This window comes from Sceloporus occidentalis, unplaced genomic scaffold (genome assembly GCF_023333645.1).
Source record: "Sceloporus occidentalis isolate IW3139 unplaced genomic scaffold, rSceOcc1.0.p SCAF_324, whole genome shotgun sequence".
Classification (NCBI taxonomy): domain Eukaryota; kingdom Metazoa; phylum Chordata; class Lepidosauria; order Squamata; family Phrynosomatidae; genus Sceloporus; species Sceloporus occidentalis.
In genome coordinates this window covers 98395-116563 of record NW_028317304.1, presented here as the reverse complement: position 1 = coordinate 116563, position 18169 = coordinate 98395, and the positions used below count along the sequence as shown (strand labels likewise).

General features: G+C 45.0%; 2 protein-coding genes across 2 annotated transcripts; one reads left to right on the top strand and one right to left on the bottom strand.

Annotated features, from left to right (window-relative positions):
* Window positions 1–910: 910 nt before the first annotated feature.
* On the bottom strand, window positions 911–7711 carry LOC149274551 (zona pellucida sperm-binding protein 3-like). Its single transcript, XM_089505335.1, has 10 exons — window positions 7304–7711; window positions 6238–6356; window positions 6058–6161; window positions 5802–5979; window positions 5609–5729; window positions 5440–5531; window positions 5051–5163; window positions 4527–4638; window positions 1825–1888; window positions 911–1045 (listed from the first exon to the last, which is right to left on the bottom strand). Exons 1-10 carry the CDS (start codon window positions 7709–7711, stop codon window positions 911–913), a joined length of 1446 nt encoding a protein of 481 aa, XP_089361461.1.
* A 5455-nt stretch (window positions 7712–13166) lies between these two features.
* Window positions 13167–16690, top strand: LOC149274550 (zona pellucida sperm-binding protein 3-like). The gene is made up of 8 exons (XM_089505334.1): window positions 13167–13568; window positions 14569–14687; window positions 14772–14875; window positions 14951–15128; window positions 15201–15321; window positions 15399–15490; window positions 15876–16009; window positions 16491–16690. Exons 1-8 carry the CDS (start codon window positions 13167–13169, stop codon window positions 16688–16690), a joined length of 1350 nt encoding a protein of 449 aa, XP_089361460.1.
* Window positions 16691–18169: the final 1479 nt, after the last annotated feature.

Below are 18169 nucleotides of genomic sequence, written 5' to 3'. Positions count from 1 at the left end.
GGAATTGAAGGTTTTTATTGTTTTGGGGTTATAGTGAGGTAACGGGGAAGAATTGGGATTTTAAGGAGTTTTTTGGGGTTAATGCTGGATAGATAAAGAGAAATATTTAGAATAAAACGAGAACTAAAATACCGAGAGTCTTAGTGATATTTATTCTTAGTAAACAATATTCCCATCAGTACAATTCCAAAAGAAATCCCTGCTTGGTGAACTGATCGAGAATGGAGACAATTATTACTCATAAAGACAGCCGGAGGCTCTGGCCTCAGGAGTTTGCAGGTGCAAAGTATCCTTGGTCATGAAGAGGTTAATATATTGCTGGTTAGTGTGATAAAACTTTTTTCTTGCTGGAGATCAGAATTAGCATTTTCTGGTTAGAGCTCTGATAATCATTTCTGTCTATTTACTAAAAAGTAGAGTGGTCAGATGGGTTAACCCTTAACTCCCCTGTCCAGACCCGACTCCAGTGGCTTTCCTGCACCTGCCGACACACAAAACAACCGGCAGATTCACTCATTTACCAGACATTTGTCACGGCTTTCGGGTGTCTGCAGCTTTAAATCTGACGAGTTTGAGATGAGGGCATGCAAAAGGAAGGGGGGTATATGCCTGTTTTTACCCAACCGCTGCTAATGGGGTTTACATTGTGTAAATATCCCTATGAGCCCCTAAATGCACCTAAAGCCCCCCTCGTTTGTGATGTTTGGAGGTTAACAGGCCAGTTTCTTAATATATTGGGGGGGCAGAAGGGTCTAGCAAGCCACCTCACCAACATTACAACTCATTTAGAGAATGTATCGGCTCTCATGCCCCGGCATAGAAGAATCTTCCTTGAGAAATAAACCCAGGATCTCCTCTCGTTACGCTCTCGTATACTGACATGTACACGGGATAAGAGTTCATGAACGGGCTAATGGAGTTCACATTCTGTACTCACCAGCTTCTCTTTTCCAAGGTCTCCAGGGTCTTCTGAATGGAGCTGGAAGTCCCGCAACTGGTCCGGCGCAGGTACCGGTGTCACAGCATCTGCAGATATCACTGGAGCCTTCAAGAAAGCCCCAGGCAAGAGCATGGAGCCAGAAGGGCGCATGACTGAGGGGACGACAGGCAGCCCTCTCCCCCTCCCGTTTTCCTGTTTTCAGTAAATTTGCTGAGTCAGCTATGGGGGCCGGCGGGCAATGTTGATTGACGGCCCTGAGCTGACGATTGATAGGTGTGCATCACCTTACTGTGCTTAGGGGTGGGGGTCACTATATATGGGAGCCCACCCCGTTTAGGTCACTTTTTCGATTGACCAGGAAAGCTTTCCCTCCCTCCCACCCCTCTTTTTTCTGTTTCTTGGCGGTTGGTTATCAAGCTGGCATAGCGCAAGGGTTAACCTCCTTAGGTGTGGTTTGACCCGTGGTGCACAGGCCCTCGGCCTAAGTGCAGGACACTCCTTGGGCTTGTGCCTTGGTGAATCCTAGCCGTGACAATGGCTGCCGTGCAGGGGACGCCGGTGGTCTCTACGTTTTTACGGTTTTACGCCTGTGCCAGCCGGTTCGGTTGTTTACAATTTAGGGTTACGATTTGGAGCCTTTATATTTGGTTTACAATTGTTAGTTTTAAGGCTTGCACGTGTCATAGTAAGTCGGGTGGTGTGGCACGTGCATTGCTATATTATATACTATGAATAACGTTATTTATATCTGTGTCACGGTGTGGAAGGCGTACAGCGGAATTTAATTTTCCATAGTTGACTATAATAAAGCATTATATTATTTACTTTGTGTTTGTGTATTTATTGTGGGAAGGGGGGTAAAGAGGGCGTCGCATTGGCGTTACCTCAGTCAAGAGCCGAGCGGCTGAGGAGACAACACGGGAGTCATTAATCCACCGAGACCAGAACCTTAAGGGAGATTCAGACCAGCAAACGGACAAGACACAAGTCAATGGAAAATATGGCGGACGGCCCCTCTAACCGGGTGCTGCCTAGAACTTCCAGCTGACCAATTATATAGTCTTATAGACACCTAAAGGAGATATAGACCCGGGATATTACACTGCCAGATAGACTCACCGCAGAGGATAATAGAGGAAAGAATTGCCCGGCCGACATTTATCCTGGTCTAACAATAGAAACGAGGGGGACATCGATGGATCCAGTACGGATCATATGGAATTGTCACAGTCTGACGCTGATACCTCGAACCCCCCCACCATCCAGAAAAGAAGACGAAGAAAGAAAGTTACTTTTACATGAAAAAAACAAGGAGTAACAATGAGAGACGGGGAATACGGGGCTATCACAAAAGAGAAACATCTCCAATGTATGCTCTTTCATTCTAAAAAGTAGCCACGACTTTTATTGAAGGGAGAATCTTATATCCCAAACCCCACAATTAATTTAATCCGGATTAAAGACAGCAATCTTTTTACACGAAAACTTCTATTACATGTAAAATGTAAGAAACTCAGAGACAAAGAAGCTGGAATGAGGGTCCCGGACCCCGATCACTATCAATGTTTATGTGACGTAACATCTCACGGAGGAACAACAGGCTGCGGGCTTTAATACAGGCGGGAAACCTTCAACCCCCTTCTCAGATTCTCTGGCTATAGATATGTTCGTCAAACAAAGGACATCAACTGAAATCCACATTCCGGGTTATTTATCTGAGGAGGAATAAGTCGCTCAGGAGGGGTTGTCACGTAACGTTCTTTATCGCTATACAGCGACATTCGGCATGATTACGGCGTATCGGCAACTCGCTGCATTTTAGACCCGGGGTACATCAATCAGACCCGTATTTATTATCTTTTATTTCGCTGATCTGATACGTGGATAATTACACTCAAAGGGTTAAAATATTTCACTAAATTCATATAATTCAATAAATTTCAACACCTGGCTTTTGCTGCTTTCGTTTGGGGGCAAATAATGGGGGCTTCCCAAAGGAGGAGGTCGCCGACACCTTCTGGACTCTCCTTTCATTATAAAAATGTAATAAAAAGGTTCCCCAGAGTAAGGACGACCAAAAGAGGTGCAGCAGCAGTAGCAGCAGGGCACTGGGCCTGGGTAGGCAGACATTAGTAGATGATAGATGCATTCAGACCCGTGAGGCAGGACTGGATTTCCCCGATATTATATATTATATATTTTGTCACCAATATTTATTGTCAGTAATAGTTATTTATGGATGAAAAATAATAGATGAGACCACAGAAAGAAAATAAGAAATTGACAAATAACAGATTTGGCCGGGAGCGTAAATGGCCGACTGTCTTCATCAACTAAACTGCGCTCAGAAACGGCTGGAAAAATGTCTGCCGCAGCCCCTGTAATCACTCCAGTAATCACTACAGCTTCTCCAATCCACCTCACAACAGCCTGTGCCAACTGTCACGTCTCGCACACCAACTCCCATCAGCCTGTAACTGCCGCACCTGACAAATTAATATGGCGTCCGCACACTTCTATATCTAATGCCTGTCCCCGCCCCTTGTACATGCTGATTGGCCAGAGTGAAAAGTAGAGAAAAACTCCCACAGGTTGTTGGACCCATCAATCACAGCCATCGCCGTCAATGAGACCTCCTGCCGGCCAACGAACGCACGAATCTAACGGCTACTGCCGTATTTGCTCAATTAAAAGACGAAATCCCAAAATGTGAATATTTAGGGGAAAAAAAGCCTGAATACCAGACTATAGGGAACAAAAAGTTTCACTCGTAAATAATTCATGTAAACAATTTTCTCATATTTAATAAAAACTACGATCGAGAAAAACTTTGATTTTTTCTCATTTTATTTGCCAACCTGCCCCCACACTTTCCACTCTGCCTCCCTGATATGCCCTATACCCCCTATATGCCACTGCCTCCCTGATATGCAATGCTGCCCCCCAGATATGCCTTATACCCCCAAAATACCACTCTACCCCCCAAATATGACTTAGCAGATTCACTAATTTAGCAGATATTTGCCCGGGCAGTTGGGCGTTTGCAGCTTTAAATGTTGCGAGTTACAGATGAGGGCATGCAAGCTCAATAAACCATTCCTAATGAGTAGAGGATGAGGGTAAAAATATGCCTCTTTACTCATTTATATCTTCCTCCCCACTTCATACTGGAAGTGTGACAATCAAAGCCATTTATTGATTATATTATAGTAAATCACCTTAACATTATTCGTCATTTAGAGAATGAATCGGCTCTCATGCCCCAGCATGCATTGTTTAAGCTTTTGCTGTAACAGAAGCACCAGCAGGAATCTTTTGAAATTCCATTTCCTTCCCCATTAAACCCAGGATCTCCTCCCATTACTCCGTCCTATGCGGTAAGTGTCGGCACATGCCTAAATCTATGACACGCGTGTCACTCACCCACAGAACGCAGGAAACAAGACCAGGAACCATTCAAATACAAAGTGCTTTCAATGTTTATTTCTGATCTGCTGCTCAGCGCCTCATTACGTATTTAACAACAACCACAGCAAAGAGAGAAAGAGCGACAAGACTCAGGGACCCGACAGCCACCAACACCCACAGCTCCACCTGCACAGGCTCCCGGGTCACAGCCAGAACCTGGCCTCGGTCTCCTCCAATCACCAGCAGGGGCCCCAGGGTGGCCAGGTCATGGTCTTGCTCTGTATGAGGTTCTGTGTGGAATGAAGAGACATGGGTACATTTTTCAACTGGCAACATGACCGGCTCATGGGTAGGTCAGTCCGATAACTGCCCACCATAGAACACAGCGTGACTAACCCAGGACTTATGTTGGGCCCTTCCTATGGCCAGGTGGGATCAAAGGTTACAGAATCCCTGCTTGTCAGTTTAAGGAGCCAAAGCCGAACACCCACTCGGAGCCCACTTAGCATTGGCAACAGACATTGAGCATCAAATGTAGGTGATCTTGCAATATGTGTTCTGTCCTAACCAGACATCCATGTCCACGGAGCTGCCCGTGTTCAGCCAGCCAGGCGATCACTCTGGCCAGTATCAAGCTGCATGGATAAGTATGGCGGTTTCATGGAGTAGCTGATGGGGTTGTAGTACAGATTCTGCACTCACCAGATGCAGCCTCCCTTTTCAAAGATCTCCCGCGTCTGAACGGAGCTGGAGCGGTGCAGGTACCGGTGTCACAGCATCTGCAGATATCATTGGAGCCTTCAAGAGCTGACCAGCTGAGGAGACAACACAGGAGTCACTAACCAACCAAGACCGGCAGACTGAGCATCACTCAGATGCAATCTATAAGAGTTTTAATTAACCAGTTTGACCCATGGAAGTTTCAAAATTACACTTTGGTACCAACTGGACAGTAGATCAAGAGCTGGGTTATCAAATTATGCGCCCCGATACTCAGGGTAATTAGATGTGGAGGCATGTGTATAGTCAGGACCTTTTTTTTTTCTTAAATGGCATCCATATTCTAGGCCAAGCAGCATTACCACACTCACCTGTTGGTGGATTTGCTGTAGGAACAGGCCTTGTTTAGTGGATCTGGGACCTGGTTTTCTGCAGCAGCTCTCAGGTTACAGGTGATGTAGATCTAGATCCAGAAGAAGGACATTAGAGACACCTAAAGGAGGTATAGACCCAGGAGATCAAACTGCCAGAGATACTCACCACAGAGGAATCAGTCCCAGTAAACCTGAAAGCATCCACCATGAACTGCAGCGTGTCTGGACGGGGTCTCGGGGATCTGAAGGCAGAGGATGAATCCTCCTCTCTACCATCCAACAAACACCTGCCAAGCAGAACCGGGTTACATGGATTTACCTGCAGCCATAGAAACACCTGGGCATGTAGTGTGTCCTACCCATAGAAATCAATGATGTCATAACGGGGACCGGAGGAGCCGTCAGGGGATAACGTGGCCACACAGCTGTCCACGAAGATCCTCATAGGCACGTGGTTCCCAACAGCAACAGAAGCCTGAATGTGGAATACTTCACCCAGCTTGAAGACTGTAGAGGTTCTTGGGGCCAACCAGTTGTCTGTAAAGAATTCAGAGACCAGAGGGGTTAGTGGGGTCTCAGTTACACCCCCTAATGCAGACTAACCACCCCAATTACCATTCATCAGCTGCAAGGAGAAGGACAGGCGTTCCTCTGCAGATACGGTGGAGCTGAAAGGCATCCATGTTGGCTTGATGGCTTTGCTGCTCACATTCCCATGTCTGCGGACATGACATACATATGAAGACCAGCAATGCCCCAGTTTCCCCCTCTTGAAGACTTCAGAAAGCCACTTACCTGGGGTAGTAGCACTGGATTGGCACCACAGCAGAGCTGGTCCTGATGATGGGAGAGTTCCCAGATGGAGCTGGGCTGTAGGTCAGGTTTGTGCTATAGACCAGAAACTCAGGGGTCATCTGCAGACAACAAAAACACCAGACATATAAACACAGCCTCCTGAGGACATTTAATACGGCCAGACCAGCCATGACAGGTACATGATATAAACCCAGTGCTTGGTGTAGGATCTTATCCGTCTACAACTCCTAGCACATTCAGCTATGAGGGAAAGCAAGTGGGTTGGGTTGATGAATAGGCGCGATATCGCTTACCACCAAAAGCAATAAAAATTTACACCACCAGCCCCTTGAGCAGCATTTAATATACGCAGCAAACAGCCCTTAAAAACAAAATATTAAACAGAACAAGTTATTCCCATCGTAGAATATTTAACCATTTCTTTTGACAGACATTAAAATGAGACCCAACGCTTGTCCTTTTTAAATGCCGCTGCTTTAAGTCCCCACTTTTTCGGTTTTGGGGATGGAGGATATAAAATGCTCCGGGGGGGGGGGGTGGTTAAAATTCCTGTTCCAAAAACAAATTGAAGTAGAAGTCTTGATATTGGGGCATTATGATCACCCTTCCACAGCTTGTGAAAGGTTAAGCATAAAAATACTCCAATAATCATTAATTGCCAATTAAATAAATTCTAGGGATAAACAGAACCCTTCAGATTAAAGAGGGCTAAAAGCAGCCACTTAATGTTTAACGGAAGAACCTGCTTGGCTCAAGCGCTTGATGATCTTAATATCTATTCTAGGCTTACTTTACTGGATTTAGCTTGTCTATACCAAGACATCTTCGAGGCTTTACACAATATTTCAGCCCCATCATTCTCACCAACCTACCCCATACCTGTAAGCCACCACCCCAGCCTCACCTGTAAGCCGCCACCGCCCCCCCCAGCCTCACCTGTAAGCCGCCACCGCCCAAGCCTCACCTGTAAGCCGCCGCCACCGCCCCAGCCTCACCTGTAAGCCACCACCGCCCCCCCAGCAAGCCGCCACCACCCAAGCCTCACCTGTAAGGTGTTGCCGCACTCCTGCAGCCCATACTGGAAGATCACTGTAGTCCCTGTGCCCTCGGAGCTGGGTTTACACAGTCTGGGTCCGAGGCTCAGATCAGAGGCTTTCACCAGCCTGCCATTTCTATACAGATCCCTGTTCACAGACACCTCCATCCTGTCCTCCATACACCGCACGCTGATAGGATGCTCTCCAGAGGCCTGCAGCTGCCTGGGCTGACCGACCACCGCACCATGCCACCTACTGGACCCCCAACCAGACCGAGGCTGAGGCTGAGGCCTGTGTGTCCACCAGTCCCACTGACGCCGGTTCCTGACCAGGACCTGCTGACCGGAGACAGCAAACACCGGCCCAAAGAGCAGGGCCACCAGAACCAGGCAACTCAGTCTAACCCACTGCCCCATTCTGCCCACAAGACAATGAGGGAGAGCACAGAAGAGGCCTGTATATACCCCTCCCACCACCTGGGGCAGATAATCACATGCTTATTGCTCTCACCTGCAGATAACCTCACACAGGGCCGATAACCCCCAACATTTAACCCCTTCCTTTCTTTTTCTTCAGCCTGGCTGGTGGTTTGCTGAGCGTTGTTGGAGCAGGACCCAGGATGCTATTTTGTCCAGCAAGAGTTACTCTTCTCCACTCCCGCTTTGCCATTCTTCTTTTTTATTATTATTTATTCATTTATATAGCGCCATCATATTCTGCACTTAGTCTTTCCATTGTAAAGTCAGCTATGGCTGAGTGTTTTGAGAGTGGTGGTTAAATCACCCTTACCCCGTAATAATATGTACTAAAATGATCAGCCTTTCTGCTTGGAAGTCATGGCTTCGGTACCAGAACCTAGCATTTGGTGGCAGAGAACCCCCGCTCCCCCTCGTCTAGTCGCCCGTTTCTCCTGCTGTAAAGACTCAAACCTTAATCAGTCGTTGGTCTCGTCTTAGATTCAGGAGCCGGATGTCTATTCCATGAGTGTTTTAATCCCTTCACTGTATTACCCTCTACCACTTCTGTTGGGAGGCAGCTCCACTTACCTACCACCCTCTCAGTAAAGTTACGCTTTCATCACTTTAGACGTGGCCCTCAAACTCCATTATAGGACAGTTTTTCTTCTTATGGCAGATCAGGGACCCGTTGGGATCACTGGTTGCCAACCTCTGAAAGTAATGCCTCTGACCGGGTATTTGATGTTTCTACACTTGGTTCAATTAGGGAAGATGTCTGCCCGTTAGCCTGAGATTGGAGTAAAAATGTTAAGACTCGTTACCAAATCCTACTAGGTCATAAATTGTGTATAGAAACCGCAAGAAACCGCTTTATACATTAAATTGTGTAAATAAATCGTGAAATAGCTATATTCAGTACAGCGCTGCACGCGGTCCTGTCCTCAGGGGCCACAAACATGAATTCTGTGTATCCTGACACTTCTGCGCTCCAGCTGGGATATCCTAACACAGCGGCCCGTTTGCGGCCCCCAAGGACTAGTTTATTGTATCTAAACATACATGGGATAGGAAAGCCCTGAAAGGAAGAAAGTCGGACAGAAGAGCAGCCTGATACCCGGGGCAGGAATGGGCATAGACCATGATGTCTCTTTGGGATGGCTAGGGTGATGGGAGTAAGCCATTATCTATGCACTCCGTCGCTCTTCGGGGGGGACTAATTTAGGTGGGCGGGCCTCCTAACATTGGTGGGCGGGTCCGCTGATGTTGTGGCCGGAGATAACCCCAAATTCTTTAACATTGTATGGGGACGGGAAGAAAAATGGCGGGGAGTGGGGTGCATTACCGACCTTGTTCACTGTGCCGGTGGGAGGACACCAGTGGGTGCAACAAAACACTGTGGAAAGTGTTTTAATGGATACATGTTCAATGGTTCATTTAACTCAGTGTTTATTAGGCATGAAAATCAGAGAAAAAATATCGCAGGTTTCAGTCTTTAGAGCAGGAGAAAGAGACAGACTAGATGGGGGGAACGGGGCTGATCCTCCGGCAGATTGTTGGATTCTGTATAAGGCTGCAACTAATGATTATTTTCATAATCGAATAGTTGGCCGATTATTTTTTAGATAACATTATTTAATAAAATTATTCGTTTATTGGAAATATTTAATGAACAAACTGGGTGTTAAAAACAAACAGCAGAATTAAAAAAACCAGGCTTGCCACTCTGCCTCCCTGATATGCCTTATACCGCTATATGCCACTGTGCCCCTGAAATGCCTTATACCCCCAAATATGCCACATGCCCCCGCCCCCTGATATGCCACTCTGGGGTATGCCGGGGCTTCTATGGTGGAACACCGGAAGTTCACGCCACGCCAGTGCTCCGTCATAGAAGCCCCGGGCAGCAGCGGAGGATGTCTGCATCGCACAGACGTTCACCGGCAGCCAGAGAGGAGGATCCGGGTTCCCTGCAGCGCTGCGGAGGATCTGGATCTTAGTCTTATAATCAGACTAATATGAGGTCGGATTATAAAACGATAAGTATATTTTGGAGCATTTGCTCTGAAAAACCCTCATCTTATATTCGATAAAATCAATTATTATGAATTTTATCGATTAGTTGTTGCAGCCCTAATTCTGTATTATATATTAATGCATTTAGAGCGATGTGACGGCCATAACGTTCCTGAATATTTAGCACAGAGCTTAATTTACATAGAAAAAAAGATGCCCAGTGAGCTTTAGTGAGCCCTCGACGGGGCTTCATAAACCCACGTTAAGGGGTGAAAGGAACCACAGACATTGGAACCACAGAATTCCAACTTGGTCAGGAAAAAGAATGCGATATAAGTCAAGGAAAAGCCCAACAACCAGGAGATGATGACAACCTGAAGCTGAAGCTTGAAGGTCATTATAGTCGCATAGTTCAGCGGATTACAAATGGCAACATATCGATCGAATGGCATGGCGGCCAGGACCAAGCACTGGGCCACGGTTGGAACTGCCAAGAGACAGAACCTTCCATTATGAGACGTATCATGTTGGGCATAATGTTGGTGGTGAATAGTATTTCGGACAATGACATTTGGGTGAGAAAAAAATACACGGGGGAATGAAGACTTTGGTTGCGCTCCACCAAGCAGATAACCAGGCTATTCCCTGCCAACGACACGACGTAGACCAACAGAAACAAGAGAAAAAACAGAATCTTGAAGCTATGAAGGTTCCCAAATCCTAATAGCAGAAGTTCAGTGACTATCGTCCAATTTCTCCCACACATTCCCTAGAGAAGCAAGAAAAAACCCCAAAAAAGGAATTTTACTATATTTTTGGCTATATTTACACATGAACCCAAAGGCTTTAAGATCTGGTTCTTCACTATTACTTTACAAATGTGAGGGATTCATCCCATGGACACAGTAACCTGTTTTTTTTTTCTTTTTCAATCGAGATTTAATATATGCTCAATTGGTTAAACTTTTTAAAATATTGAATCATTTAAAAGAAATAAGACATTGTAATGTTTTTTTTTTATTTTTATTTTTTTTACAGGTTACCTCAAGGACAAGATACGTAAAAAAAAATGACATATTTATATCTTTTATTAATTACCCCAGGGGCTATTTCTTTAGATCCCTATAGACATAATTTTTGAAATTATCTGACATCTGATTAGCACGTTATGTTTTTCCTACCTCCTAATTGCAAATATTAACAATGAATCATTTCTGTTGTATATGTAATAAATGTTCACATAAGGCCATAAGCTTCCTTAAGCGTAAATGTATGCGGGTGTGAGTGTACGTAATAGATGTAAAAATGCCACACTTTTCTATTTTTTTATTTTTTTTTTTATAGTTTTTTAAACATTTTCTAACAAAAAATATAAAATTGATAAAAAATTTATTGAAGATAAAAACATTCTGCACAAAGCCAGCACATGTTAAACACTACTGAATAATGAATGAATGAATGAATGAATGAGTGAGTGAATGAATGAGTTACATACTGGACTCATGGTCACATTCCAAGACACTTCCATAGCTGACTTCTTCTGCAATCATACATTTATCACATTATTTAACACGTGTATGTGCAGTCTGCTGCATGATTACAATACATGTTCCCGTCACTCGGGTTTCACGGACACCTAATGTGAACGTGTATTTACAATCATTTCTTACCTTATTCCGATCAGGGCTGATACCGATGAGCCGTACAAGAAGTTACGACATCAGGAAGCCCTCTGGCTGTGAAAAAACTTTAGAACCCAAGAAAAAAACGGCCGATGGCTTTAATTCCACGCGATTAATGGATTGGCTTTGAAGGAAATGAAATGAACTCATCTGTAAAAATTACAAAAATGAAATGGTAGCGACCGGTGTTTTTTTACCCATTTACATTACATTTTAAAACTACATTATAAATAGAAATAAATAAATAATATTACATATTATTTATTGAATTATTGAGCACCAACATATTGTGTAGCACTCTACATTTTGTCCCCAGGGTCATCGAGAGGTTAATTAACTTTTAAAAAGCATTTGTTTTTTGCATTATTTGTATTTCCCATAGTTGGGGGCATAATTAAAAAAAATCCGCACCATCTGATTAATCTTATTAAATAATGCATTTTAAAATAAAGTATTTTATCTGAATAAATACATTTTGTAAAAGTTATCACATAAAATAATCAGGTTGGGTAAAAAAAAATAATTGGTAAAATATAATATATAATTCTTTCAAATATGTGGATTAGATTAAATCCCCAATTACTTTTTGTCGCCAAATTCTTTTTTCCCCCCAAAAATGTAACCTCTATTTTTCATTTTTATTTAATTTTTGATGATGAAGGGTCTATAAAAGTGAAACATTTACTGTATCGGAATCAGTTTTAAGACAGCAAAGGCTTACAAACACTGCAGCAAAATGATTCTTGCTGAGCTTAGTAGGTAGTAGATAAGTGGACCGGCCTCCCAGCAGAAGTGGTAGAGGGTAACACAGTGAGAGTATTAAACATGCATGGAATAGACATACGGTACAAGAGTGTCCCTTTAACAAGAGATGAGCCCAGTGTCTACTTCTGCGGCTTGGTTGGCTAAAAACCAACCATCTCTCATGTTTTTGTTTTTTTTACTTCACAGAAAGGGTAGTACATACATAGATTAGACTCCTAGCAGAAGCAGTACATTCAAACACAGAAAAGGAGTTCAAGACGGTCGGAATGTGCATCCAAATGTAATTTAATAAGTAAAAAGTAGTGGATGAGCTGCGATATTTTCTGCTGCCCCTGCCCATGTTTCCCGCCATCCTTTCCATTTAAAGTCCATACTGTATGTCAGCACGGATTCATAAGGACCCTCCTAGGCACCATATGGCTGCCACCATTCGTCAGTAACTATAATAGAATAAGCTATTAAAGGGTTAATATTTGGGGAGTCTTAGGGTCAGATCATATCCCAGGTACGGTCCACCAGAGTTCATGTAAGGAGATCATGAAAGCCCCCAGCAGGTGTGAAACCTCAGGCCTGAGAAAGCTTTGTTTACAGAGCAGGGCTGTCCAGCTCGGCCCTAATTAACATGAAATGAACCCTTTGTGAATCAGCGCAATGTGTTTCGCTCTGGTGTCACCGGACCCTCTTTCGTTGATCCGCCATCCCCATGATGCCCTGATCTCTGTACAGCAGCCCCTTTTGTTTTAGGATCCCGGCTGTATTTCTACTTAGTTACACCGGCAAACTATAACCTCTGCAAATCCAGAGCGTGGGTTAAATGGCCAGACAATTACCCTGGAGCATAATTATCTGCCCCAGGTGGGGAAGAGGCAGGTGATTGTGATTATCTGCCCCAGGTGCTGGGAGGGGTATATACAGGCCTGTTCTGTGCTCTCCCTCATTGTCTTGTGGGCAGAATGGGGCAGTGGGTTAGACTGAGTTGGCTGGTCCTGGTGGCCCTGCTCTTTGGGCTGGTGTTTGCTGTCTCCAGTCAGCAGGTCCTGGCCAGGAACCGGCGTCAGTGGGACCATTGGAGGAGTGGATCTCAGCCATGGTCTGGTTGGGGGTCCAGTAGGTGGCATGGTGGAGTGGCTGGTCAGCCCAGGCAGCTGCAGGCCTCTGGAGAGCATCCTATCAGCGTGCGGTGTATGGAGGACAGGATGGAGGTGTCTGTGAACAGGGATCTGTATAGAAATGGGAGGCTGGTGAAAGCCTCTGATCTGAGCCTCGGACCCAGACTGTGTAAACCCAGCTCTGAGGGCACAGGGACTACAGTGATCTTCCAGTATGGGCTGCAGGAGTGCGGCAACACCTTACAGGTGAGGCTGGGGTGGTGGTTTACAGGTGAGGGTGGGAGAGGAGGCCTTTGGGGTCTGGGTAACTTAAGTGGAGGAAGTCTATACAGAGGGTGTGATATGGGGTGAGGAGGCTGCTGATTGGATATAAATATTAAAGCTGTGTTTCTGAACAGTCACTGGTATTTGTTGTTCTTATTGGCTTCCTCAGTTATTTAAAGACCGTATGACTTCACCCATGTTTCTATCTCTTGCTATAACCCCCAGTGTCTTCCTTGGATTTGTGGAGAATCTGTGGCCGGTGGTTCACTTCCTAGCCTCACCAATTCATCTGCTGCATGCACATCGAGCTCCTAGATGCCTCCATGCATCCATCTGCTCGGTGTTGTCCTGGTCAACAATGCTATGGAGGCACGAAATGGCTCTTCATTGCATTCCTAAATCCCTTTAGGCAAACGCTCTGTTGGGGCCCCTGTTGTAATCTGAGCAAGCTGGGTTTCCCATAAGTGACTGTTCTGACTTCTTAGTGTTGTGGTGGTCTGTGCTGGGGCTGAAGCTTCACTAACTGCTTGTGTCCTATTCTACTAGAATAATGTAGCGTTTAAGTCTGCCCAGCGCAGGTCTGCCAAGAGGAATTCATAAATGCCTTCTTATGGACCCAGGTTGACCGCATTGCTCGCATGCTTGTGCAATCATGATGCACTGATATGGTTTGGCAATGAGATGTTGTACTATGTTTCTAAAATGGGTTTGTGTCTTTAGCATGATTGTCTTAGCAGTAACTGTACATGTATACATTTAAAAATATATATACACATTTGGAATAGGCTTGCCCCATTTTATGGAGTAATGACTCCCCTTCTTGTGCTTGGATTTTCTTATGTTCTGAACGGGGTGCCCTAAAGCTTAAGTTGTTTGGGAGTTGTGTATAAAGCAGAGTTCTTGTACAAAGGGAGCAGTCTGCTGGAACATTCCAGTGGTGATATCACAAGAATAGCTCTCTAATGGTCTCTAATCCCCACAGATGACACCTGAATTCTTGATCTACAGCACAAACCTGACCTACAGCCCAACATCCTCTGGGAACTCTCCCATCACCAGGACCAACTCTGCTGTGGTTCCCATCCAATGCTACTACTCCAGGTAAATGGGTTTTTAAGATCTTATCTGAAGCCTGCAAGAGGGAAATGCAAACACTGCTTGTCTACATATCTGTCACCTCTGCAGACATAGCAACGTGAGCAGCAACCCCATCAAACCAACATGGAAGCCCTTCAGTGCCACCATATCTGCAGAGGAACGTCTGTCCTTCTCCTTGCAGCTGATGAATGGTAATTGGGGTGCTTAGTCTGGATTAGGGGGTGTAGCTGAGATCCCACTAACCCCTCTGGTCTCTGTATTCTCAGAGAACTGGTCAGCCCCAAGAACCTCTACAGTCTTCAAGCTGGGTGAAGTATTCCACATTCAGGCTTCTGTCGCTGTTGGGAACCACGTGCCTATGAAGATCTTCGTGGACAGCTGTGTGGCCACGTTATCCCCTGATGGCTCCTCCGGTCCCCGTTATGACATCATTGGTTACTATGGGTAGGTCACACTACATGCCCAGGTGTTTCTATGGCTGCAGGTAAATCCATGTAACCCAGTTCTGCTTGGCAGGTGTTTGTTGGATGGCGAACAGGAGGATTCGTCCTCTGCCTTCAGATCCCCGAGACCCCGTCCAGACACGCTGCAGTTCATGGTGGATGCGTTCAGGTTTACTGGGACTGATTCCTCTGTGGTGAGTATCTCTGGCAGTTTGATCTCCTGGGTCTATACCTCCTTTAGGTGTTTCTAATACCCTTCTTCCGGATCTAGATCTACATCACCTGTAACCTGAGAGCTGCTGCAGAAAACCAGGTCCCAGATCCACTAAACAAGGCCTGTTCCTACAGCAAATCCACCAACAGGTGAGTGCGGTAATGCTGATTATTCTATTGCACAAAGTGCTGTTTAGTTTGGCTTCATGGGGTGGGGGTGTGAGTCAAAATAAAGTTTCTAAAGGTAGATGGTGGATATGAAAACATGAACAGGGATGGGGTTAAGTCTGATAAGCTGCTCCTAAACACAGGGTGTCCCATGTGACAACACGCTGTTATGTTATGCTGCACTAGTGTCATGTTCACAACTTGTATGACTCAAATCACCATGACTGGTCAAGTAGAGCACCTGTAAGAGGGCTTCACTGGTGACATGCCAGTCTTCCATTGACTTGTCGCTTGTCCATTTTCTGTTCAGACTCTTCCTTAAGATTCTGGTCTTGGTGGATTAATGACTCCCATGTTGTCTCCTCAGCTGGTCGGCTATTGAAGGCTCCAATGATATCTGCGGATGCTGTAATACCCGTACCTGTACCCCTGGTGCACCACCTGGGGGATTTGGATCTCAATTGAGACATGGGAGACCTTGGAAAAGGGAGGCTGCATCTGGTGAGTACAGATTCTGTACCACAACCCCATCAGCTACTCCATGTAACTCATATCCTCTCTGAATGTGAGGGGATTTGTCATGAGTGCATCCTGGATAATGGTGTCCAATGAATTCTTCCCAAGCCTTTATTTAATGTAGATATCCTGCTCAGACACCAACATGGTTTGGATTATCTGTCCTTCCGGGTCAGGGACATCTGTGTTCTAGCTGCTGGTTCTTTATAACCAATGCTATTCACAGGACCCATAAAAAGTGAGATTGTGGATCGGACTTGATGGGTGTTTGGCTTATTAAATTCTGGTTACTTAACGTTGAGTAAGAATCCAGCTGGTCCCTTATGTAAAAGCTTTTAAGGTCTTAATGGTTGGTGATTTTTATGTCAAAGCAATTCTTGGGCTCCCTCTCAAGCTTTCCATCTGTCTTGTTGCATATCAATACTACCCATTCAGGAACTTGCCCATGTCTCTCCTTTCCACACAGAACCTCGTACGGAGCTAGACCATGACCTGGCCACCCTGGGGCCCCTGCTGGTGATTGGAGGAGACCGAGGCCAGGCTCTGGCTGTGACTCGGGAGGCTGCGCAGGTGGAGCTGTGGGTGTTGGTGGCTGTCGGGTCCCTGAGTCTTGTCGCTCTTTCTCTCTTTGCCGTGGTTGTTATAAAATACGTAATGAGGCGCTGAGCCGGCTTGGCAGCAGAACAGAAATAAACATTGAAAGCACTTTATACGAAAGGTTCTTGGCCGTCTTTCCTGCGTTCTGTGGGTGGGTGACACACGTGGCATAGATTTAGGGATGTGCCGGCACTTACCGCGTAGGACGGAGTAATGGGAGGAGATCCTGGGTTTCATTGGTAAGTAAATGGCAAGCTCTGTTACAGCTGGTTTTATTACAAGGTGTGCGTGTTAACCCGGGGGGGGGGGGTGGAGCGATGACGTAACACGCTAACGTGTAGAATCTAGGGTGCAAAAATGCCTGGCGACTAACCGTCGCTGGCTCGAGGTGGTCTGGGGAGAGGCGGTGATCGGAGAGGGGCGGTCGAGCGGAGGTCTGACTGAGCTGTCCCGGGAGCGAATACCGCAAACGGAGGCGGTTCTGACCGTCTACTTCGGCTGTTATCCTATTTGAATTGCCGCGTATATAATTGCGGCTAGTCTGCCTAGCAACAGAGATCAACGTTATTGTTCTGAAGTGGCGGCATACATGAACACACGAATATTAGACACTGGATAATTGACGAAGTCTTCTACAACAGTATCAGACACAAGATAAAATGGTATACTTGCCTAAAATTCCTGAAGAGATTGGAACTGAATAAATTGATTCAATCTCTACGAATTGAATATCAAGACATTTTTTTCAGATAAGTTGAATTTATATATTTATTTATTTTTTTTTTATTTTTTTTTCTCCTGACAACTCTAAAAAATTTTGCTAATATCTATATTTATGCTGACTGGCTTAATTGTGGGGCTATGTGAATACTCACAATATAAGTTAAATATCTATATTCACCCGGACTCTATGCTGCCTGGCACTACTGTGGTGTTACATGAATATGCGCTCTGTGAAAAATGGAAATTTATAATATATGCTGAAAAATTATATTGGATGAATATTATTTTTACATAGACATCCCCAAAAAAATAAAATACAACATTAAGGTCAATCCCTTAATGTGATCTAAAAGGGGGAAATTCCACACAGAGCACAAGTAAAACCGGGAGTCACACTATCTATTGACTCTAAAATGGCGGCAAAAAAACCGACAGGAAAGCCCCCAAGAAGAGATAAAAGGGATGACAAAAAGGATAAACCCTTTTTTTTCCCCTCACCACAAACATCTAAACTTGACACTGAAAGACCAGAGCAAGATCACACGTTGAACAGATCAAGCTCTGGAGAGGAAGACCAGTATAAAATAAAGGCACCTACAGGTGATATTACTCCTCTAATCCAAGAACAACTTAAAATAGCTCTAGACTTTCAATTTGAGAGGATAAAACTTGAAATAAACGCAGATCCAGGATTTGAGAACTGATCTTTTGTCAGTAGCATCACGAGTCAAATTAAATGAAGAAAAAAATAGAGCACTTACTAATACAAGACCTGACACAGCAAGACAAGATTAAACAAAATAATACCAAGATAGAAGCGTTAGA

What these genes read in the sequence shown, in the direction of transcription:
- LOC149274550 (XM_089505334.1), top strand. Translation starts at nt 13,167, where the DNA reads ATGGGGCAGTGGGTTAGACTGAGTTGGCTGGTCCTGGTGGCCCTGCTC. An exon ending in ATCCAATGCTACTACTCCAG is followed by an intron (nt 14,688 to 14,771) that starts GTAAATGGGTTT and finishes TCACCTCTGCAG; the next exon opens with ACATAGCAACGTGAGCAGCA. An exon ending in CTCCTTGCAGCTGATGAATG is followed by an intron (nt 14,876 to 14,950) that starts GTAATTGGGGTG and finishes CTGTATTCTCAG; the next exon opens with AGAACTGGTCAGCCCCAAGA.
- LOC149274551 (XM_089505335.1), bottom strand. Translation starts at nt 7,711, where the DNA reads ATGGGGCAGTGGGTTAGACTGAGTTGCCTGGTTCTGGTGGCCCTGCTC. An exon ending in GAAAAGGGAGGCTGCATCTG is followed by an intron (nt 4,639 to 5,050) that starts GTGAGTGCAGAA and finishes CATTCCACACAG; the next exon opens with AACCTCATACAGAGCAAGAC. An exon ending in CCGCTCGGCTCTTGACTGAG is followed by an intron (nt 1,046 to 1,824) that starts GTAACGCCAATG and finishes GCTTTCTTGAAG; the next exon opens with GCTCCAGTGATATCTGCAGA.